This window comes from Diceros bicornis, chromosome 19 (assembly GCF_020826845.1).
Source record: "Diceros bicornis minor isolate mBicDic1 chromosome 19, mDicBic1.mat.cur, whole genome shotgun sequence".
NCBI classification, from domain to species: domain Eukaryota; kingdom Metazoa; phylum Chordata; class Mammalia; order Perissodactyla; family Rhinocerotidae; genus Diceros; species Diceros bicornis.
Genome location: NC_080758.1, coordinates 21882568 through 21906687, shown reverse-complemented (window position 1 = coordinate 21906687; position 24120 = coordinate 21882568). Strand labels below are relative to the sequence as shown.

The 24120-nt window shown below is 53.4% G+C and overlaps 1 protein-coding gene across 1 annotated transcript in view; it reads left to right on the top strand.

Moving 5' to 3' along the window:
* BPI (bactericidal permeability increasing protein) overlaps window positions 1–23867 on the top strand; it is a 28350-nt gene extending 4483 nt beyond the window's left edge. Inside the window, exons 4-15 of the mRNA XM_058562125.1 lie at window positions 1365–1526; window positions 2768–2831; window positions 6929–6992; window positions 8377–8468; window positions 11620–11796; window positions 12883–12942; window positions 14260–14427; window positions 15504–15571; window positions 17891–17933; window positions 20882–20945; window positions 22000–22076; window positions 23548–23867. Of these exons, the coding sequence (XP_058418108.1) occupies window positions 1365–1526; window positions 2768–2831; window positions 6929–6992; window positions 8377–8468; window positions 11620–11796; window positions 12883–12942; window positions 14260–14427; window positions 15504–15571; window positions 17891–17933; window positions 20882–20945; window positions 22000–22076; window positions 23548–23586 (1078 nt within the window). The 3' untranslated portion in view covers window positions 23587–23867. The remainder of the gene's footprint in view (window positions 1–1364; window positions 1527–2767; window positions 2832–6928; window positions 6993–8376; window positions 8469–11619; window positions 11797–12882; window positions 12943–14259; window positions 14428–15503; window positions 15572–17890; window positions 17934–20881; window positions 20946–21999; window positions 22077–23547) is intronic.
* The last annotated feature ends 253 nt before the right edge of the window (window positions 23868–24120 follow it).

Genomic DNA, 24120 nt, shown 5'->3' with positions numbered 1-24120 from the left:
TCATCCATCACCATTTGTCCCCACAGGGTTCCTGGGGGGATTTTTCATGAGAGAAGATTCAACATAACCCTGGGTTAATAGCTGGGCATTGTCCACGTCTCAGCGCAGGACACTGCAAGGCTGAGTGGGTGCCTGTGGCTTAGGATGGAAGGCTAAGTGGGACCTTTAATTTACTGCTTTATCAGTTGGCTGTTGCTGAGTCACAAACTGTCCTAAACTCAGTGGCTTGAAACAAGTCATTTCTTATCACTTGTTGTCTACTGTCGGCCAGGGCTCCCTGATCTGGGCTGGGCTCCGCTGTGGCAGCTCTGCTCCTCGCGAGTCTCCTCCTCCTCCTGGCACCAGTGGGCAGCCTGGAGCCTATTCTTCGTGCTGGCAGAGGTGCAGAAAGGGCACTTGGAAACATGCAGGTCCCCAGAAGGAAGGCCTAGACACAGAACTGGCCCCCGGTCACTTCTACTCTTGTGCCATTGACCAAAGCGAGTCACGGGCCGAGCCCAGCTACAAGAGCGTGGAAGTCCACACGCCTTCCCCCGAGACAGGCAGTGGCGAGGGTACGGAAGCCGGGAGGGGTGACAATCTGGGGCAAGGTATCCAGTGACAGCTCTGACTCTAACTATTGGGCTCTCGCCACAGTGACCCTGCACACAGTGACAGTGGCTCGGGCTGACCCGTCACTCTAGAAACTTCTCCTTTGTGGGAAACCCAGGGAGAAAATCAAATTGGTGAGGAGGGGGCGTGGCTCTGCCCTCCCCCACAAGGACCACTGTGTCCGTCTGTTCCCACAGCCAGAACTGCTTAGCTCTTCACCTGGGCTCTTTTGCATCTATCATTTCACTTATTTATGACCAAAAAAAATAACAATGCTTCACCACATCATAGAAGAATCGACAAACAACATTCATGTCCACTGTCTTATCGAAAACTCATGGCCTCCCTGAGGGAGGAGCTATTTACCCCATTAAATGAACAAGGGTATTAATTAACGATGTCGCTGGCCCCAAACACCCAGATTTTTAGTGGTAAAGCTGGTGTCCCACTGCTGGTCCAGAGTCTGGGTGAGGAAACTGAAGCTCAGAGAGGTTAAGAAACACACCCAAAGCCACACAGCAAGGCAGAGGCTGAGGCAGTGGGTAAGAGTGGGGTTCGGCCAGGCGGATGTGAGTTCACACTTCGGGTTGGAATCCTGGCTCTTTCACTCAGCCGCTGTGTGACCCAGGGCAAGCTGCCTCCCTCTCTGAACTCCACCTCCTCACTTGGAGGGGGGATACCAGCAAAATTCCCTTCCGGCGTTGGCGTGGAGTTGGAAAGGCTGTGGGAAAGAAAGTGCTCGCTCCAAGTCCTTTCCCTTTGTTTCCCGTCAGCAAAACCAGCGGCAACTTTGAGCTGAGCGTGGAGGGCGTCTCCATCTCTGTGGGGCTGAAGCTCGGCCTCGATCCCGCCTCGGGCCACATGACCGCCTCCAGCTCCAGCTGCAACAACCACATCGACCGCGTCCACCTGCGCATGTCGGGCAGCAGCCTGGGGTAGGGGCTCCTGGGGCCCTGGTGGGAGGCGGGCCGCGGGGAGGACTGCCCTAACCACCCCTGTGTCCCGGAAACACAGCCTGAGTGCCGCCTCCACGCCAGGCCTCGTTCAGAGGCGGAGGGGAGGGGACAGGGCTCCACAGATGGGGCAGACACCGTCCCCACCTCGAGGAGTCTCGTGCATTCAACATTCATGCAGCAGGCTCTCCTGAGCGCTTGCTACACCGCAGGCTCGGGGCTAAACCCTTGATGCGCTGTTACACCGTCCTCACCCCAGATCCGTAGGCGTTCATCCAGCCCTCCGATCCACAAATATCCACTCAGAATCTGCCGTGCGCGGGGCTTGTGCCACACGCTTAGGCAACAGTAGGGGCCGACAGCAGTTTAGCAATAACTGACAGCAGTCGGAGGCCTGAGGCCTACCGTGTGCCAAGCACTGTTATAAGCCTGTGCATGATCTCATTCAACCCACACAGCGACTCCACGTGGTTAATCTATTATTACCCCCATTTTCAGGGAGAACACCAAGGCATAGAGAGGATGGGAAATAACCTGAGTGTTCATACCTACCGCGTAATGAGAAGCGATTCAGCCTAGGACTAGCTGGCCCCAGACTCTTAGCCACACAGTCCCTGTTTTCTGGAAGCTTCCAGCCCAGTGGGGAAGACAAACATTAATCAAATCATTGCATTTATGAATGGCTCACACAGAATTACAAAAGGATATCAGATCTAAGAAAAAGAGGCGTAAAGTGCTACAAACCCATAGAACAGGAGGCTCTGAGCCAGTCTGGGGGCTGGCCGGTTCTTCCTTGACGAAATGACGTTTGAATTGAGATGAAAAGAGTAAGTAGGAGTTAACTAGGTAGATGTTAGGGACAGGGAGTGTTTTAAGCAGAGGGAGTGTTTTAAGCACGTGCAAAGGCCCTGTGGTGGGAGGACACAAGAGGATATGGCAGAGCAGTGTGGCTGGAGTGCAGAGAGGGAGGGGAGTGGTAGGGAATGAGGTTGAGACAGGGCAGGGGCCAAGCCGTGCACCTATTGAGAGAACAACCTCATAGGCGGGTCCCCACACACAGAGGGCGAAGTGTCTAATGAGGTATGTGCAGTTGGAGTCTAGGGTCGGGGGTGCCTAGCCCTCTTTGGAGGAGAGAGGAAGGCTTCCCGGATGAGGCAGCCTCCTGAATGCAGCCCAAGGGCACCTGGGAAGCCTCATGCATGTCCCCACATGTCAATCTCCAGGTGGCTGATCAAACTCTTCCACAAAAATATCGAGTCTTCGCTCCGCAACTCCATGACCAACAAGGTAGGTCAGAGCAGGAGGGGCCCACAGGGTCCACACGCCTCATGCCTCTCTGGACGCTTCTGCTGTCGCCCCAGACCTCCTCAGCTGTCCTTCCGGCCTCTGAAACCACACGTCCAGCTCTGAGAGTCTGTCGTGTATATTTTCCTGAGGGGCCCGGCACGGCGCTAAGGACGGTCCCGTCACACGCGCACAGCAGAGCCCCTGGCCCGCAAGGACCACCTCTGCTCTGCCCCCAACATCCCTCCCTGCGGAGAAGCTGCCACTCTCTCCCCCACCCTCTCTTCTCACAGCCCCCGGGCCTCCTTCCCCGTCTCTGCCTCGCCCGAACCCCCTTCGTGGGGCTCCCCGCCCAGAAAAGGCAGCTGACGCAGCTGCTAGACTGGAGTGTGGCCGAGCTATTCCCCGAGGCTGGAGGTGATACGAAAGACAGGCACCAGCCAGTGCTTCCCAAACCTGCCTTCACCCCAACACCCGCCCCCCCCAAGCCAACTCCTTCCGCTGAGAAGAGAGGCCTTTCGCTGGGCTGGCTCTCTATTAATAAGCCGTCAGCCTCCAGGGATCCCCTGAGCCTGTCTCACCAGCCACGCGAGCTGGGGCTTTCTCCAGAGGGCGATGGGGAGCCATTGAAAGTGTTAGGCAAGGGGGTGACCTGGCCGGATCTGTGCTTTAGAACAATTTCCCTGGCCATAAGAATGGCTGGAGGGGCCATGAGGAGGCCTGTGCAGTCTTCCAGATGGCAGACGTTGGTTTCCCAGTCAAAGGCACTGACCATGTGGGCAGGGAGACGTCAGTCAAATGAGATCATCTATCTGAAGGCACTCAGTCAAACGTTAAAAAAAAATCAATGCATGGTAGTCTAAATGCATGACACGGTGGATTATAGAATGGGTTTTAGAGTCAGAATCTCTGGGTTTTAATTCTGGCTCAAGGACATAACCAGCTATGTAATCTTGAGCAAATTACTTGACCTTTGCAGACCTCAGTTTCACCATCTGTAAAATGGGCACATGGGTACCTTTGTCCCCCCGCTGTGGTGAGGGTTACTGAGATAGCGCAGGCCGTGCGCGGCCCGCCAGCTGGCGCCCCCATGGCTCAGCTGTCTCTGTAATTAGTAATGAATAATAGTGTGAGGGCAGTGTTAGCAGATATTCAACATTTGGAGCTGCTAAAACGGATTATTCCCTGGTCTCTGCTGCTCATGGGGAGGATGGGATACTCTGAGTGCTCACAGGGGGCGTGGCGCTGTGCTAAGAGCTCCTCACAAAGACTCAGCATCTAATCCACACAAAGTCCTCACGAGGGGAGGATATCATGATTTTCCCCTTTTTACAGATGAATAAACTGGGACAGAGGATGTGTTAGTGCTGGGGTTCAAACTCAGGCCACCCCACCTCAGAGGCGAAGCTCTTAATCATAACAAGATATTGTTTAGAAGAGAGACTGGCCTGAATGAATGGAGGGAGGGAGGGAGGGAGGGAGGGAGGGAGGGATGGATGGATGGATGGACGGACGAATGAGTGAGGTGTCAGGTTGTTGTGGTGCTGGGAAGGGCCGGCAGTGGGGAAGAGTGAGCTGCGGGGCTGACTCCTAGGAACACAGAGTGACGGGTGGGTGTCTGAGGGAGGGAAGAGCCCGAGTCTGAGGGGTGGATGTGGTGGGGTGAGGTGGGGGGAGCGGAGGGGGCCGCAGCAGGGGCGGGCGCCGGGTGTGACGTGATTCGCTGTGGTTTGGAGCCATCTGGTGGCCCTCAGATGGGTGAGGTGGGTGAGCGGCACTGGAGGGCAGTGGCTGAGGGGCAGGCAGCCCCGGGCTCCAGCTGGCCCCACTCCCCCGCCAGATGTGCTGCCCCTCCCGCCTCTGGGCCACTCGGAGAAGAGGCGCAGGCTCCTCAGAGGAGGATATTCTAAGTCCCTTTGGATGTCCAGAGTCTTATGTGATAGAAGCGCTCCAGGAAACCAGATCTTCTCTCCTCCCCTCCCTCTCTCCCCCAGCTGACACAACCTGATGGACAGTGGGGAGGGAGGGAGGGAGGTGTGGAGGGTGCCATCTGGGCAGACGGTGGGGCCAGCCCGGAGGAGGAGTAAGAACCTGAGAGGTGTGTTGCGATGTGCCGGCCCTGGGGGCCTGCGGGACACCCAGGGACGGTAGTCCAGGAGGCCCAGGGGAGAGGTCTGGGCTGCAAACCCAGGTCTGGGTGTTGGCCACGTGTTGGGAGCATGGAAGAGGTGACTGCTTGGGTCCCGCCCACCTCCAGGCAGGTGCTGAAACAGAGATTTGGGTGCAGGTAGTTTATTGGGGGGACCCCAGGCGGCACAGCGGGGTGGGGGATGGGAGCCAGGGGCAGGAGCAGTACTGAGGGGGCTGCTGCTGTGGGCACCTGGGCTCAGTCCTGCGAGCGATTCTCAGAGGGAGTGTGGGGTGGGGCGCGCGCCTCAGAGCTGCCCCAAGCGGGTGAGGAAGCCGGGGTATTTATCCACCAGCTCTCCCCCGTCTTTGGCTGGTGCTGTTTCTGTAAGCTGTGACTCCTCGGCACCCGGGAGCAAGGCCCAGGGAGGAGAGCAAGTTGCTGGGGCGAGTGGGGAGTGTTCACACCGGGAGCAGGGCCCCCTGGGGGAGCAGGGAGCCCAGAAGGAAGCCCCGGGAGCTCCGGCATGTGCACGAGGGAAGAGTTGCTCCCACGGGTGCCGGGGCAGAGGGAGTGGAGGCCAGCGGAGAGCGGCAGGCCCTGGTCACGGGACTCCAGAAGGAGCGCTTCTAGGAGACAGTGGTCCCGCATGGCAGGGGCGGCCAGCAGTCAAGAAGGGCAAGGACTGCAGGGACTCCGTGGATTAACAAGGCGAAGGTCATCCGAGACTTGGGGTGAGCCACATCGTGGGGTAGGGCTTGTCTGACCACCCCGCCCCCAGCCCCATGCCTTCAGTTAGGGGAGGCTGTGCGTGTAATCCTGTATTCCGGCTGTTCACCACTTTCAAACAAACAGCCCTGAATACCGCGTCATAAGGCAACCACCATTTTATGATGCTCGTGGATTCCATGGGTCAGGAAATCAACAGGCACGGCGGGGCCGGCTTAGCTTGTCTCTGCCCTGCCATGTCTGGGCCTCGTCTGGGAAGACTCCAAAGCTCAGGGCTAGAATCATCTGGAAGGGTCTTCTCTCACGTCCGTGGTGCCTGGGCTGGGAAGACTGGAAGCTTGGCTCAGCTTGGCTCAGCTGGGGCTGTTGACAGGAACAACAACCTGAGGCCCCTCTAGGGGGCTGGGGCTGCTCACAGCATCTCACTGGGTCCCAGAGGGAGCATCTCAAGAGACCACGGTGGACGCTGCACAGCCTTTGTGATCTGGCCTCTGAAGTTACACAACGTTGCTTCCCCCATGTTCTATTGGTTAGAAGTGAGTCACCACATCCACCCAGATTCTAGGGGAGAGGTCGCAGACTCCACCTCTCGTGTGGCAGGACCACATTCCAGAAGAACAAGTGGAATGGGAAATATAACCTGCCACGTCCCATTTTACAGATGAGAAAACAGAGGTCTAGAGAAATGGAGAAATTCCTCAGCAGTAGAATCAGCGTGTGACCCAGGTCTTCTCAGACCAGTGCTTGTTCCTCTGAGTCATGTAGGGGAGGCGGAGGTCAGGGAGGGCTTCTCCGGCCACACACAGCAAAGGTGAGGGTGCCCACCCAGACTTGAGCTCCCAGAAACACAGACAGCCGAAGGCTGACAGCTGACCACCTCCTGTTTGTTCTTTCACTACCTCATTCCACAAAGGATCTGAGACAGCAAAAACAGATTAATAGACAAACAAAAAAAATCCCACGTTAATAAGTAGAAAACGTAAATGCCCATCAGGAAAGTTCCACACCAGAGTAGGAAATAAAATGCAGATATGCAGGTCATGCAGTGATATCCAGTTACTATTTCCAGGCTACATGTTGGACTCTGAGCTTCCTGGTGGCCAAAGAGTAAAGGGAAACTTGATTAGTTAAATGGTTTTCAAGGAAATATTCAAGGCAAGCAAAACATGTCTGGATCATTATTCCCAAAGGACATTTTCCACTATGGGAAGCCCTCACTGATCACTTCTTTTGTTCTCCCCAGATCTGTAAGGTAGTGACCCGAACTGTGTCCTCCAAGCTGCAGCCTTATTTGCAAACACTGCCAGGTGAGGGCTGGGCTGGGTCAAGGAGGCTGGAGTAGAAGGGGGAGAGGGGAGGGAGACAGAGAGAGTGTGTTGGAGCCAGCGAGTTTCCCGGGCAGGCCTGGGCTTGGGTGGGTATGGGTGGTTGGCATTGCATCACTATTGGGCCACGGCCTTGTGGCAAGTCCAGAAGGTGGGTGGAAAAGCAGCCCACCCCTGCTCGTTCCCCTGCAGGGGCCAAACCACCAAATACCCCCAGCTCTCTGAAGCCAGAGACACCTAACTGGCCTGAGATCTGAGGCTGGTCGTTTCTCCTCTCTGGGTCTCAGTTTCCCTATCTTTAAAATGGGGACCATTCTCTCTATTCCCGAGTGCTCGGTAAACTGAAGAGCTGCGGTCGGGGGGGCGGACCCCTCTGGCCGAGTGCTCACCACGCAGCACGCACCCTGCAGAACTGTCTCCTCTCGGCCCCCCGACACCTCACCGAGGTCACTGTGTTCTCCCAAAGTTACCGCGAGGACACTGAGGCTCAGCAAGGAGCCGTGACTTGCCCAAGGTCACAAGGGCAATAAGAAGCAGAGGCAGGATTCAGATCTAGGTTTCTTACTCCAGAACCCGTGCCCCAAACTGCAGCCTGGGCTGCCTCCCCCAGAGCCCGGCTTGACTGGCACATGGTACACGCCTATTTAAGACATATTCCCTTCCTCCGGGCACCGCCCAGCCCCCACACCCACCACCCCGGGCAGGGCCCATCCTGGGCATGTTCAGTGCAGTCGCAGTGTCCAAGGTTTGCCCCTGGGACTCAAACCCAGCGCCGCCACTCACCGGCTGTGCCGTCTTGGACAAGTTACCAATTCTGAGCCTGTTTCTTCTCCTCTGACATGGGAAGTAAGGGCTGAGGAGGGGTAAATATCTATTTAATCCTCATGGATTACTGCTGGGGAACAGAGAAGCCGTTCAGACCCGAGCCCGTCTGGGCTCAGCCCAGGATATTATCACTGCTAATAAGGACTCCTTCTGGTTTTTGAGCCCCTACCATGTACAGGGCATCTGTGAGGTCACTAGTATTGCCCTGTCCTACAAATGACAGAAGGTGGCTCTGAGAAGTGAAAGGACTTGTCCAAGGTCATACAGAGTTTGATTCAAGCCCAGGTCTCTCTGCTCCCTGACCCTGTGTTTTAGCTGCATCTCAGGGCTGCTGGAAGAAGAGAGGGAGATGCTCTCTGTGAATGTGGGGTGGGGGTTCATTTTCCTTTAAAGGGAACTCAGGGAGGGCTTCCTGGAGGAGGTGGGAATGGAAACGGCACTGCAGTTCTTGATTCAACTTTAGAGGATGCTAACCCTGCGTGCCATACCCCAAAGATGCTGCCGGGGGGGCCAGCTCACGGGCCGTCTTCTTTCCCTCTAGTGACAGCCAAAATAGACAAAGTGGCTGGGATCGACTACTCGCTGGTGGCACCTCCAAAAGCCACGGCTGAGAGCCTGGATGGGCAGCTGAAGGTGAGACCTACACTGAGGATCATGTACCCTCACACCTTGGCCTCAGACCCTCCCGGGGCTCCCCGTCATCCTTGGAAACAAATCTTACAATGACTCCACCCCCTTCCTCTCTATCCTCACCGCTCTCCCAGTCCACTCTCCCATCTTCTCTCTGCTCCAGCCACACCGGCCTCCTGCCATTCCTGAAATGTATTGTGCCGGCTCCTTCCCCAGGGCCTTTGCACTTACTGTGCCTCCTGCCCAGGAGGCTCTCCCCTAGATATCCACCTTAGCTCTCCCTTCCTTCCTTCAAGTCTTTGCTCAAATATCCTCTCCCTGGAGATGCTTCCCAGACCACTATCACTGAAAGAGCTCGCTCCTCTTCCTCCACAGCCTGCTTTATTTTTCTCAGCAGCACTTATTACTAACACACACACACACACACACACACACACACACACACACACACACACTGTTGCAAGTCTGTCTCTCTCACTGTGATGCCGGAGAAAGGGCTGGGACTGCTTTGTTCTTTACTGCATGCGCAGCACTGAGAACCACTCTTGGCCTGTGGTAGGTGCTCAGTAAGCATTTACTGGCTGGAGGGAATCTCATTTCATGCCACTTTCCCCCAACTCTCCCCCCTCCAGCAGACACACTAGCCTCACCCTTCTTCAATACATCGCCTCTGTCCTGTCCCTTCCCTCTGCCTCAACGCCCTTCTGCCCCACGCCCCCCTCCACCCCGCTGGCTTCTTCTTACCCTCCAGGGGGTCTGTGCTCTGACTTCCCCCGGAGCAGCCTTCCCTGACCAGCTCAGCTGGAGCAGGTCCCACTCCCCGAATTCCCTCCGCAGGTTCCTCATCCGGTCCCTCCACGGTTGGTGATGGGCTTGTTTGTTCTGAAACACATTTGATGTAAAAAAGAAAATTTAGAAACTACAGAGGAGCAGAGGAGTAAATAAATGGAGGGAAGGAGGGAGGGGAGGAGGGGAGGGAGGGAAGAGAAGAAAGAGAGAGAAAGAGATTACCCAAATGCGACAACTCAGAGATACGCACTACTGACACCCGAGTTAGATCCCTCCAATCCTCCAATCCTTGTCTGTGCCAAGACACAGGAAATCACACACACACACACACACACACAAAGATGCCAAAACAAATTCATACAAAACACACATGTATAGACATAGAAATAAATACACATGCATATATTTACACGAATCGTATTCAACATACTGTTTTACAACTTTTAAAAAACAGAACAGTGTAACATGGACATCTCTCCGTGAAATGTCCTCCTGTAGCCCTTTCTGGCGTTGGGGCGTTCAGGGGACAGCTTGTGATGAAGTAGGTGGACGGTGCCCCCTCCTGGAACATTTGGGCTCTTTCCATTTTTTCCACAAACGTAACCAGAGCCGCCGTGAACATCTTTGTAGCTGGATCTCTGCTCATCTTGAGTATTTCCTAGCAGTGGAATGGCTAGTCCACATAACATACTTTTTCAAAGTCTAAGTGATACAACAGAATAAAGGATTTAAATGATACATAATTATCCCTGTGGATGAGGAATGAGAATGTCCTGTTTACAGCCCCCCCCCCGGGCTGCTGCCTAGAGTAATGACTGACAGCCCTGGGGGACGTCAACCCTCCACAGCCCTGGTTCTAAGCGTTCACACAACGGATGTGAAAGCCCATCGCGATTGTCCTGCTAGTCTGTTTGCCTGCAAGGATACACAGGGTTCTTCCACTGGCTCTCCTCACCTAACAGTATGCATTAGGGGTGAGTCCTGGTTGGTGCCTTGGTCCATCTTATTATTTTTAGAGTCTCGTGGTCATCTATAATATGAGTAGCATGGTTGTTTATTTTATTTTATTTTTTAAACAGTGTTATTTATTTATTTATTTATTTGTGAGGAAGATCAGCCCTGAGCTAACATCCATGCCAATCCTCCTCTTTTTGCTGAGGAAGACCAGCTCTGAGCTAACATCTATTGCCAATCCTCCTCCTTTTTTTTTTCCCCAAAGCACCAGTAGATAGTTGTATGTCATAGCTGCACATCCTTCTAGTTGCTGTATGTGGGACGCGGCCTCAGCATGGCCGGAGAAGCGGTGCGTCGGTGCGCGCCTGGGATCCGAACCCCGGGCCGCCAGTAGCAGAGCGCACACACTTAACCGCTAAGCCACGGGGCCGGCCCGGTTGTTAATTTTAAACGAGGAAACGATTCAAATGTACAGAGAATATTACGCCCTCTCATGTACCCACCACCCAGATTTAAGAAATGTTCCCTTTTGTCACATTTGCCTCTGGTTTTTTGAAAGGAAACATTGTAAAAATAAATAGCCCAGGCCCCCTTGGTCACCCTCGCCAAACCTCCCTGTCCCACCCCGTGAGGTAATCAGGCTGATGACGTCACTGTGTGGCCTTCTTGGCGATGTTTGCACACTTTTACTACATATCTGTGTGTGTCAACATTGCTTCTACAGCATGTTTTATAGGCCTTTCAATTTTACATAATGGTATCCTACCATATGTATCCATCTACAATTGGCTCTTTTATAACTCAACGTTATTATTTTTTAGCTAAATAAATGATCTGCTTTTGCGCATGTTGCCAAATTGCTCTTCAGAAACATATAAACCTATAGTCTCCAGCAGCGGATGAATGCTCTCACCAAAAACTGGGGAGTATGGGTTTAAAATACATACACGCTCAAAACAGTTTACCTCTCTCTCTAAAAATGTTGCTAGTTTGATAGATGAAAACAAACAGAATCTCGTTGGTCCTTTAGGAGAATTTCTGTGCTTATCCGCAAGGTTGAGGAGGAGCGGGTGGAGTGGTTGGGGGTGTGCTGCTGGACCCTGGACAGCCGGGGTCAGTCCCTGGCTCTGTCACGTACCCCCGAGGGACCTGGGGCAAGTCACGTCACCTCCCTGTCCCTCAGTGTCCTGTTGTGTAAAATGGGTATGACCACACCCACCTCACAGGGTTGGCGTGAAAAGCACCTGGAACCCAGCGCCCAGGAGGCGTTGATGCTCTTGTCGGTTTCCCGCCCCGGGCGTCTCCTCTGTGAACATAGGATTGGTGTCGTCAGCCCATTTTCTCCTGGAACGGACATGTCGAGTTATAACTCCTAAGGAGGCCCGGGCTCACTCTGTCGCCTCCACCGCAGGGGGAGTTTTTCAATCTGGCCCACCATGACCCCCCACCCTTCGCTCCTCCTCTGCTGGCCTTTCCCGCCGACCACGACCGCATGGTGTACCTGGGCCTCTCCGACTACTTCTTCAACACAGCCGGGCTGGTGTACCACAAGGCAGGAATCCTGAGAATGACCCTCAAGGACGACATGGTAAAGCCGGGCTGGGGAGGATGTGGGAAGCGCACTGGACTCAGAGTGTATGGATTTGGATCTGGGTCTTTGTCCACACTGGGGGAGATCCAGGTCTGCACTCTAGAGTCAGCCAGACCTGAGTTCCAATGTCAGTGCCCCTCTGTTCTGCTGGGTGACCTTTGTCAGTTATTCAACCTCTCAGAACCTCGGTTTCCTCATCTATAAAACACCAATACCAGTATCTTCCTCTGAAGGGTGTAATGAGGATTAAACAAGACATGACTGCACGAGAAGCTCTCAGCACAGACCTGGCGTGTAGGGAGCACTGGATGAGGAGTAGAAGTAACAGCCAACACTGGCTGAGTGCCTGCCATGTGTCAGGCTCTGTAAGCCAGTCTTAGCATCACACCACCATTAGCGTCATCATCATTGTCTCTGTTCATGGCCAAGTCCCTCTCTGGGTCTCAGTTTACCCATCTATCAAATGAGGAAATGACCATCCTCTCCAGAGTCTAGGTCAAGCTCGTCTCAACCTGGTCACCAACATCATGGGGTTGCTCCTCCACTGCTCCTGGAAGAGGTGCCAGATTTGCCCTCTCCGTAGTGGTCCCAAATGGATGCAGAGCCCCACACGTTCCCTGTGGAAATAAACAAAGACCCCCCGCATGAGAACTCGTCAGGACCAGGGTCGGCCGCCATCACTTGCGTCCGGCAGACTCAAAGGCAGGCGGGGCTGGGAGAGCTTTACAGAGAGAAGAGGGAGCCCTCAGGTTTCCTCTTGCGGAGGCTGTTGGCGTGGGGAAGCTGGAGGGGGGCTAGTAGAAGCCGGGCATCCTATGTTATTGGTTTGGGGAGCATATTTGACTTGAAACATTTGATTTTGAGGGGCAAAAAAGTAGGGAAGCTGGCAGTCACTGGTCGAGCACGTGCTGACCCTTCTGGGCCAATTGCTGCAGAAGTTGGGGGTCAGGTTCTATTGTCGTATCCTGTCTGGCCATCGTCTGTTTGTACGTTCAGTCTCTCACTCCTCGTATGGAATTTGCTCCGCTCCCCCCGATCTATAACAACTCCCCAGAATCCTTCTCTTTTCTTCTCTTGCTACAGATTCCAAAGGAATCCAATTTCCGACTGACAACCAAATTCTTTGGAAGCTTCCTACCCCAGGTAAGAAGACGCCTGCTCCGCTTTAGTCAGCTCAGGAGGTGCTGGGGAAGACCGGGTTCTGCTGAGTGCCTTCATGGGAGCCCCGTCTGCAGATCTAGAGGCTCCCCAACCTGAGAGAGTGGCAGTAGCTTTGTGCAGCCTGTCCCCAGGGCAGAGTAAGTCTCCAAGCACCCGGGTGCCCAGGTGTGAGGTAGATGCTGGGGGCCCACCCCTTCAACAAACACTTGTTGAGTGCCTGCCATGCCAGGGGCCTGTGCTGGGCATCCAGCAAAACAGATCATATCTCTGCCTTCCTGGAGCTACAATCCAGGGAAGAGAGAAAATTATTATTCAGGCACCCAAAACACCAAAAAAGAAAATGCAGGCTGTGAAAAGTGAAGCTACCAGGTTGATGAGGTCACGTTAGACAAGGCCATTAGGAAGGTCTCTGTCTCGGTCAGCTCAGGCTGCCATCACAAAATGCCACAACAGAAATTTATTTCCCGTCTTGTACAGCCACCTTCTCGCTGTGTCCTCACGTGGCCTTTCCTCTGAGCACCTGCAGAGAGAGAGAGCGAGCATGAGTGTCTCTTCTTATAAGGACACTAATCCCGTAGGATCAGAGCCCCACCCTTATGACATCATTTCATCTTAATTACTTCCTTAGGGCCCCGTCTCCAAATACAGCCACGCTGGGGGTTAGGGCTGCCATATTAGGAAATTGGAGAGGGTACAAACACTCAGTCCTTAACAGCCTTTCCAGTGGTGACACTTTCAGAAATTTCCATACAAAAGGTACTGGTGTGGAAGAGGTGTGAATGGTGGTGGGGCCAGGGGAATTACTTGAAGCTTCATTTGCATAACAATCACACTATTTTTACCCAGACTGTGCGTTGACTTGGGGGAGGATTGGAGGCCAGAAGAGATGAGGCGCCGCCAAAGCCCTCCTCAGTTGCTCCTTGAAGCCACCACTGCTCTCTAAGGAGGCAACATTTGAGCTGAGACCTGAAGGAAGGGAGAGAGCCAAGCTATGGTAGAGTAGGGGGACAGGCATTCAGGGAGAGGGAACAGAGAGTGCAAAGGGTTTTAGACAGGAAGAGAGCAGGTCATATTTGAAGAACAGGAGTCCCATGTGGCTAGGGTTGGAGGGCAAGGGGTAGAGGGATGTGGGGTGAGGTTGGCAGGGCTCCAGGTGCCAGATCGTGCAGTCTTTAATATTTATTTGAAAAGCAGTGGAAAGACATTGGAGGTGCTTCTGCAGCTCCGGGACAAGATAGGATTTAGAAACATTTTAATAAAATTGCTCCCTTTGTTGGTTGTCCCTGCTTGGGGCTGCAGGTTGCCAAAAGTTTCCCCAACATGAAGGTGCAGTTCGTCATCGGGGCCGCCTCCCCGCCACACCTCACCATGAGCCCTGCTGGCCTTGTCCTCACCCCTTCCGTGGACGCCCAGGCCTACGCCGTCTTCCCCAACTCCTCTCTGGCCCCACTCTTCCTGCTGGAGATGGTAAGCTGTTCCCAGGCGTGGGCAGAAGGGGAGCCCTGGACAGAGCCGAGAGCACTGTCCCTGGAGTCAGGGGGCCCAGTGTGAGTCCCACCCAGATTTAAACCTGGACTCTGTGGCTCCAGGGCCTGAGAGCGGAGCCACTGCACTAATTCATCCATTCATTCAATCATTAATCCCGTCGTTGGCTTGAAATATGTGTATTGCTTCTGATTCATTCATTCCTATCTAAGGGCCTTCAATTACGCATTTGTGTATTTGTTCATTCATTCATTCATTTATTCATTAGATTGCTGACTTGAAATATGCTATACCTTTTCTGCTTCATACATGCATTCACTTATCCCATCATTCCTTTACTCGTCTACTTATACCTTTGTTTAGTTGATCATTCGCTTGTATATTTGTTCATCTGTTCATTTATTCACCCACGCATGTTTGTTTATTTTTTCATTTGGGTGTTTAATCCTTCCCTCCTTCAAGTTGTTATTCCCTTGTTGATTTGTGCATTCATTCATTTGATCACTCTGTCACTCCACGAACACTTGGTGGCACCCACTACGGCCACCAGGAGAGACGGCTGGACTCTCTCCCTGCCAGAAGGCACTCACAGGCCTCGGGCAGCTCCGCCCAGTCTCCAGTCTCCAGAAAAGGGAGACCCATTTTCCCCACTTTGCAGATTCCATGGGTTCTGAGGGGGTCACCTCGGGTCACACAGACAGTGGGCAGGAAGGCTGAGGTGGGAACCTCGGTTTTCCAACTCAGTAAATATCTGTTGAATGAATAAATGAAGGAGTGGCTGTGAGAATAGGTCTGGCCGGGACTCCAGCCCGCAGTGTCTCACATAGTCCGGGGCAGGGGCCTGGGAACTCGGAAATGGTCTCGGAAGCAGAGGGGAGAAAGTGGTCATTGGTTGACAGTCTGGGACTCATCAACGAGCACAAAGCAAAGGAAGAGTCCCCTCTTCCTTGGGTTCTGTGGGTCTGGCCCTCTGTGAAGCTGGCCCTCCCAGTGCTGGAGGCCTCGCAGAGCCCCCGGCCCTGGGTCAGCACTTCACCTCCTGGGTTGCTGCTTTGCAGAACACGAAAATTTCCGTGAATGTCAGCGTCAAGTCCAACAGGTTTGTTGGAGAGATCAAGATGGACAAGTAAGTGGGCCTGTGGGGGACGGGAGGAGAGGGCTGCCCGTCCGTTTTGGTACCCACGGGCTAGCCATGACCTTACCATGTGCCAAGCACCGTTTCGTTGCTTTCCTGTTCCTCCGTCATGTTTGAGCCTCAAACAGTGCACCGGGGGCACAGGGTCCCCATTTTGTAGACAGTGAGATCGATGCTCAGAGACGAAGGGACCTGCCCAAGGCCACACATTGTACGGTGACCAACTAGCTCAGTTTGCCCAGAGTGTCCCAGTTTTAGCACTGAAACTCCTGGGTCCCGGGACACCCCTTAGTCCTGGGCCAACTGATGGCTGGGCAGGGCCAGCTGATGACTCCACTCCACACTGAACCACGGCAGCCCCCAGCCACCCCACATCCCTGGCCTTCCTTGGCACTTGGAAAACCCACTGCAGCCTCTTCACGCCCCATCCTTGGGACTCCATCAGCTGCTCTCTGCTGGGAGACTCTGGAACCCACGTGACTGGGTTTGAATCCGGCAATGGAAGTGGTGGTTGGGCGTGTGGGCTCTGACGTGGAGCCTGCCTGCATCTGAAGCACGGCTCGCCTTGGCAACACCAGACTCTCCAAACTTCGTTTTCCTGCAGTCAAAAAAGCCCAACAATTGTTTTTCGCCAACAGCATCATTGTGAGGATTAAATGAGGTATTAATATGAGTGGAAGAGTTTGGGACACTTGATAAGCAAGAGCGAAAGAGAGAGATGTGCAGAAGAAGAGAAATGCAGAAATAGAGGAGAGACAGAAACAGAGACAGATGGAGAGACAAACAGAGACACACACACAAAGAAAGGGAGGGAGGGGAGAGACATAGAAAAAAAGAGACAGCAAGAGAGACAGACAGCCCGACAGATGGAGAGACACATTAAGAGGGAGACTCTGAGAGACAGAGACACAAAAGGAGGGAAGAGGAGGGCGAGAGAGGAGGAGACCCTTGGAGAGAGTAGACGCAGTGACCCCGACACTCAGACCTGGCGTCTACTTCTTAATCACATTCACGCTGTTTATTTATTTTTTTTATGAGGAAGATTAGCCCTGAGCTAACAATCCGTGCCCATCTTCCTCTACTTTATATGGGACACCACCACAGCATGGCCTGACAAGCAGTGCGTCGGTGGGATCCAAACCTGCGAACCCCAGGCCGCGAAGTGGAACGTGTGCACTTAACCACTATGCCACCGGGCCGGCCCCCACGCTGTTTAAACTGAGTCCTGACCCACATTTCTGCTCACTTCCCCCTTCTCTCTGGCACAGAGCCGTCCTTCTTCACCTTGAGCTTGGCTCCCGAGGTTTCTATACTGCTCAGTTCTCCTGGCATCATTTTGACAAGTGTTACTGCTTCAGAAACATGTGGATTTAATTTTCCTTGAAATACCCACGGGCCTCTCAAGTAGAGGCTCCAGAGAGGATACAGCTGGGTGGTGGCTGAGCACAGACTTTCTGAAATATGCAGGGGTGGAGGTGGTGCGAGTCCACGGGGCAAGAGTGCTGGGGGTCCCAACTCTGGGTGAACAGGAGCGAGTTTTCAAGCTTTGCAGGGCACTGGAGACAACAAGAGCTTTGGCACCAGGGAGACCTGTTTGAAATTCCGCTTTGCTAATTGTTAGCTGTGTGACTTTGGGCAGGTTGCTTGACCTCTCTGTTTCCTCATCTGTAAATGGGAGTGTGATGGCTCTTGCCTCTTAGGCTGTTACAGGAATCCAGTGGGATAAAGCACCCATCACAGTGAATGATAGGGGTTCAACAGCCATTTATTTCCCCCTTTCTGTGAGATCACTGTTAAAATGCCATAAAGGCTGTAAAGAGAGGATAGTTTATTGGCTCAAGTAACCGAAACGTCCAAGGGTTTCAGGCAAGGGTGAATCCAGGTGCTCAAATAATGTCCTTAGGACTCTGACTTTCTCCTTCTCTTGGCTCTGCCATCCCCTAATGCTGGCTTCATTTCCCAGCAGGCTGTCACCAACTGATGGCAAAAAGGGCCACCAGCATCTCCCTAATTTTCCTGGAGAAAAGAGAACACCTCATTCCCGATATTTCTAGCAGAAGTCCTGGGACCACTTCTCACTGGGCCAGCATGGGCCATAGGTCCATCCTTGAAGCAATCCCTGTTGCAGGGGAGGTGGACTCTGCCCTTTGGCCAGCCCACCCCAGAGCCCAGCACTAACAATGTAGGATAGGGATACCGGGGGCGGAAACCATGAGGCATCCATCAGAATGGGCCCCTTCTCCCCAGCAACTGGGCTCTCCTCGGGGTCAGGTGAATGGTGGTCTCAGCCCTCCCCTCCGTTTCTCACAGGCTGCTCCTGGAACTGAAGCACTCCGGCATTGGCTCCTTCCCGGTGAGTCTGAGGCCCCTGGTGGCTCCTTCCTTCCCCTGATCTTGAGATAACTGTCCTGAGGGCCACTTGGGCTCAGGGCATCATGTCCAGAGGCCACTGGCTCATTTGCATATACTTTGCATGTGAATTAATTATGGGAGGGGCTTTGTGGGTGGAGAGACCTGAGCTGGAATGGCCACTCTGCGCTTACCTACTGTGGGCCTTTTGGGCAAGTCACTTCCCCTCTCTGAGCTTCAGACCTTCCCCTCAAGTCAGGGATGATCCTTCTACCTGAGTGAGCGCGGTGAGATATAAATGGAATTCAACGTGCACAGTCTACTACGGAAAGTCTGCTCAACAAATGTTTGTTGAATGAACAAGTTAATGACTTTATTGAGCACCTACTATGTGGCAGGCACTGTTCCAGGTGTGGGGATATGCTGAAGAAGACAGGGAAGCAACCACTTCTACAGTCTTACGTCATAGTGGGGAAACAGACAGTAAGAAATGAAGATCCTTTCAGTCATGATCAGTGCAATGAAAAACAACATGGAGCTGGGGTAGAAAGTGCTGGGGAGGGTTGAGGTCAGACCGTGTGATCAGGGACAGCCTCTTTGAGGAGGTGATATTTGGGCTGAAGGAGCTAGCAAGGGAAGATCTGTTGCAGGCAGAAGGAATAGCAGGGGCAAAGGCCCTGTGGTGGGAAGAACCTTGGCATGTTTGGGGAAGGGAGGGAAGCCAGTGGCCTGGAACAGAGGCTGTAGGGGGCAGAGGAGGAGACGTGGCTGGAGAGGCAAGAAGGGGCCGGCTCACCAGGGCCTTCTGTGCCAGCAAGACTGTGTTCCGAGGGCAGTGGGAAGCCAGTGAACTATTTTGTGCACGGAGTGGCATGATCTGACTTATACCTCTATCGAAGATGCCCCTGGCTGGGGCGGGGGGATGGATATCAGGGGGCGAGAGTCAGACCACACAGAGTGGTGAGGAGGCTGGAACATGGTCTATGTGAGAGATGATGGAGGCTGGGGCCAGGCCAGGGAGGAGAAAGATGGTAGATTGGAGGCATTTTTGGAAGTAGACTTGGACAGAACCTGGGGAGAGAATTGATGTGTGTGGTGAGGGAAAGGGCAATGAAGAAGGCCCTAGATTTTTGGCTTGAGCAGCTGGGTGGATGGCGGAGTCCCTTACTGAGATGGGGAAGGGCAGGTGGGAGGGAGGGGAGCAGGTGTCTCGCCAGCCCAGGTAGATGATTTCACTCCCTGAATCACTGCCCATCATTAAGGACGCTCACTCCTGCCTCCCCCACCGGGGCTCTGGTGGCGAGTTGCCCATGTAGGTAGCAGCTAAAATGCTCTTCAGCAGCCGTTCTGAATGAGCATCACCCCTGTGACTTCCATTAGAAGCCCCAGCGGGCTGATTCTATCTACAGTGTCTTACTACATGTGGCCTGAATCTCCCAGGAGGCCTCTTGTGGAACCCCTGGAGAACATTTCCTTAGATCTCTGAAATGCCCCCCAAGATCCCCACAAAGTGGGTGCCTTGGAAGCCACCCAGCCCCAAAGTCAGACTGTCCCAATGTCCCCTCCAAATCTGGTGCAAATCCAGTCAGCCGCTTCCATCTGATTAGATTACAACAGACAGAAGGATGCTAAGTAGCCTCACTGTATTTTCACGGATTTACGCGTGACAAGGCTCTCACTGCGGCTCGACCCAGTCAGTAACCAGCTTCTGCTCCTGCAGAACATAAAAACTTAAAGTTCCCAGATTTGTGGGAAGAAGGGCACTACATCTGATGAGCTCAGGGAATTACAGCCCGGGGAAAGAAACTCAATTGTTCCAGAAACAAAAATGTACATATTTACAAGTTGTAAATGTCATCACGACAGGCAATCATCTCGAGGGTGTTACATTAATTTTTTTTTAAGATTTTATTTATTTATTTATTTTCCCCCCAAAAGCCCCAGTAGACTGTTGTATGTCGTAGCTGCACATCCTTCTAGTTGCTGTATGTGGGACGCGGCCTCAGCATGGCCGGAGAAGCGGTGCATCGGTGCGCGCCTGGGATCCGCACCCGGGCCGCCAGCAGCGGAGCGCGCGCACCTAACCGCTAAGCCACGGGGTCGGCCCAGGGTGTTACATTATTTTTGAAAAAATTTTTTTATTCCAAAAGCAAAACATATACATTGTAGAATAATCAGAATCTATAGATATGCAGAGCAAAGAAAATAAAAACCATTGCTATTTTCACCACTTAGTTAACAATTTGGAGTATATCCTTCCTGACCTCTTGCTATGCATATTTATTAATGAAATGGAATTACATCGTTTCTATAGCCTACTTTTCCTGATTCAAAAATATATGATGAATATCTCTGTGTTGATAACGATATTTCTACAATATCATTCTTAACAGTTGCATTCTATTTCCTGGAATCACAGTGCCTCCATGTCCCCCAGATGATTCCCCAAGTGTTGGACATGTAGGTTGCTTTTAATTTATTGTTTTGGTTAAATTTATCACTCTGGTGAGCATCCTTGCATCTAAATTTCTGCCACACCCTACGTCATTTCCTTAGGATAAATGCCTCACAGGTGTGTTTGCTGGCCCACCAGGCACACACATTTTTAAGGCTTTTGATGAACATTGCCGAATAGCCCTCAGAAAGATGGAACCAATTTGCCCTCGACCGCAGTGTCTGAGAAGATGCGTTTTCTTACACAAAGGTTTTCATGTTTAAATCCGCTCTGACGACCTTCCTTACCTCTGCCTTGCACCTACAGTCTAGAATGTGCTTTACACCTGGAGGCTTTAGAGCAAAAGAGATCACTTCAGTGACCTTGATCGGGCTGCAGAGTCCGTCCATCTCTCAGCGGTTTTCCCAGCTGTGGGGTTGCCCTGCGTGTGAGGGGGGGACGGAGGACTGCCGATGCTGCAGTGTCCTGATGGGGGTCCCTCCTTCTCTGATTTTCAGGTTGAGTTACTGCAGGACATCATGAACTATGCCATACCCACTGTTGTGCTTCCCAAGGTCAACGGTAAGGAGCTTTGGAGAAACAATTGAGTTTTAGTCCTCGGGGAAGTGGTGGGGTTAATTTGTAGAGCCACCTAATGCCCGGCCCCAGGTGTGGGGGCTGGTCACCTCACACGAACCTCAAATGGCATCTGACCCAGAAAAGGGAACTCACGTGGGTTGAGTTCCTACCTCATGCCCATCCATTATTACATCCAGTCCTTATGACAGCCCACGCGATGGGGGATTATTAATATCTCCAATTTTCATGGGAGGATACGGAAGATCAGAGAAGTTCAGTGACTTATTCCAGGTCACAGAGCAGGTGAGAGATGGAGCTGGGGTGTGATCCTAGCTCTGAAGCCAGAGCCCTAGGTCTTTTTCCGACTCTGAGAGAAGGGCCAGAGAAGAAGGGCCAAGCTCGGCCAAAGGCTTACGCTCACCACCCTGGTGAAACCCCTCACCTCTGCAGAGCGGGGGCAAGAAGACAAAGAGAGGCCCACGTAACCTGTGACTCGAATAGTGAGAAATTATAAATTAAGATATCAAATTATTATAGAGAATATGATTCATCCTCCTATGTTGACACATGTTGCATCATAATGACCTGGGAGACCAGGTTTGAAGTGAGTTCAAGAGTTCAACTCTAGAGTTCCAGTTCAGAATGTGGTGGTGTCGGGGACCCAGCCCCTGGCCACGCTCTGGTTTCATCCTAAACATTGAGGGGCTTCGTGCGCTCACGATTGGATACCCCCGATGGCATGTCCACGGGCTGTCCACACTCCTGCAAGCAGCCGCCCCTGGCCGCCCTGTGACGCGGGCGGTGCTGTGGGCAAGAGGCTGGCACAGGCCCTGGTTGTGGCATGGGGCTGGCGGGGTGGGAGTGCGAGGGTCCCGGGTCCCTGGAGCGTGGTGGAGAACAGGGCGGGAGACTCAGGGCAGCCTTCATTTCAGGCCTGCGTGCCCATGCCAGGCCCTGCCCAGAGCTGGGCACGCCGGCTCAGGGAGGCCGCCCACCTGGCTCTCTCGGGCCCGCCACGCCTTCTGCTCCCCGGTCCTTACCTTAACCTCCGTTACAGAGAGGCTGCAGGAAGGCTTCCCTCTCCCGCTGCTCAAGCACCTCCAGGTCTTCAACCTGGTGCTTCAGTCTCACCAGGTGAGTCTCGAAGGCCTCTCCTCACCAAATCCCCCACAACACTAGCAATCTGCACCGAAAAGCTTCCTCTGGGCGAGCCCGGTATTGAGCGCTTTCTACCCCAGAGGGTGGGTGCTGGTAACAACCGAGAAGAAAGACCAAGACTCAGGAAAGCCACCAGCTAGTCAATGAAGTCCAGGGTCAAAGCCAGGCCCTGCTTTTAACCATCCACTGCATTGTCCCCACACTGCACACAGTAAGAGCAGACTCACTTGGTGGCCGCTGAGCCTCTTTTATAAAGTGGATGCATTTACGTATTTGGCAAATATGTGTTGCCTGCCTTCCTTTGCATCCAGCATCCTTCTGGCCCGTGGGGTCTAATGCTGGTCAGTGTCTGGCAGATTAGATACCAGAATGGACGGCCTCCCCTTCCTTTCTCCCAGCCTGACCCCCAGCAGCATCTGACGCTATCACCCCGTCCTCGGAATGCATTCTTCTCCTGGCTTTGGAGACCCCCTCTCCTGGTTTTCCAGCCGCCTCTCACTGGGCTGTTGCCATCTCCTTTGCTGGTTCTTCCTTCCCCTTCCTTCCCGGAGGGAGTTCTCCGGGGTTCCTGCCCAGGCCCCTGCCCTTCCCCCACGACTGGCTTTCCCTGGTCACTTTCATCAACTCTCTAGGGCTTAATGGCCACCCTTGTGCCATCCAGTGGCCCAGTCACACTTCTAGTTTCTTCTACACTCCTGACTTGTGCATCTGCTGGCTTCCTCGGTGCCCCCACTCTGAGCCCCCCAAGCCCAGTACGTCCCAACAAAGCTGGTATCTCTGCCATGAAGCCATTGCCTGCTGCTGCATTCCTTACCTCGGACAGTGGCCTTCCCGACAACCTCGAGGCCCCACGGGAACCCCACACCCCCCAGATTCCTCGCTCTCCCTCACCCCCATGTCCCGTCAATCAATCTCCAGTTCTTCAGACCAGGGAACTGGTGGGGCTAAGAGACTGCAGAAAAATAGCCAAGAGAGCAGAGGAAACACATCCCCTGTGTCCCCCACATTTTACCAAGTTCATCTTTTTAAAAAGCATGACCCCATGGCACAATTTAACTTTATTTCTGAAAATTCTGAGGGAAGGCCCGAAGGAGCAAAGAGAGTGGTTTTGCAGCCTTGATTGGAGCAGGGCTCCCTGGAGCTGCCATGAGGCCGGGATGACAAATGGAGGCCTCCACGGCGGCCGGGGGTCTCCACAGCTGAGGAGGAAACAGCTGCCAGGGAAGCTGCTGACAGGTTCTGGGGGTTGGCAGCCGTGCAGAGCCCAGAGGCGGGGCCCCGAGCGCTGCGCCGCAGTCACTCCTGTCTTCCTGGCAGCAGACAGGCCCCCTCTGCTCTCTCCTTCCCGACAGGCAGGCTCCCAGAGTTCCTTCCAGAAACCCAGCAGCCCCACAGTCACAAACAAGGGGTGTGCTTCCAGTGTTGACGTGTTCTCATCTCTCCCTAGAATTTCCTGCTGGTCGGCGCGGATGTTCGCTGCAGCTGAAGTCGCCGTGGGTGCCGGAGCTGTCGGCCACGCCGGGAGGAGAGGGGCGGTCAGCACCGCCTCCTGACGGCCCGTGGGGCCCAGGCCGCCTTTCCCCAGGCCTCCCCCTCTAGTTCTAGACCCAGACACCCTCACAAACTTCTCTAACTCAGATTCAGAAGTGATCTAAACGTGGCAGAAGCTTATTCCTTGGAAAAGTGTGTGATGTATATTTTGGGGATTATGAGCTTCTTTCAAGGGCTAAGTCTGCAGGCACGTCTCCTGCAGGAATTGAGTTTCAATTATAACCACAATATTTCCTTTGCGCTTCACAAAAAAAACAAAAACCAAAAAAAAAAACTTTTTTTTTCTTTGGAATGCCGTGTGATGGTATTGAGTCTTGTTTTATATCCATTCATTCCCTGGCTGTACCTGCAGCACCAGCGTACAGCACAGATGCAATCGCCCCTTTATTTCTCTAACGATTTCTTGAGCCCTCACATGCCTCTGTTGGCAAAAACTCCCCTTGTTCCTTTGTGAGGACACCTTTCACTC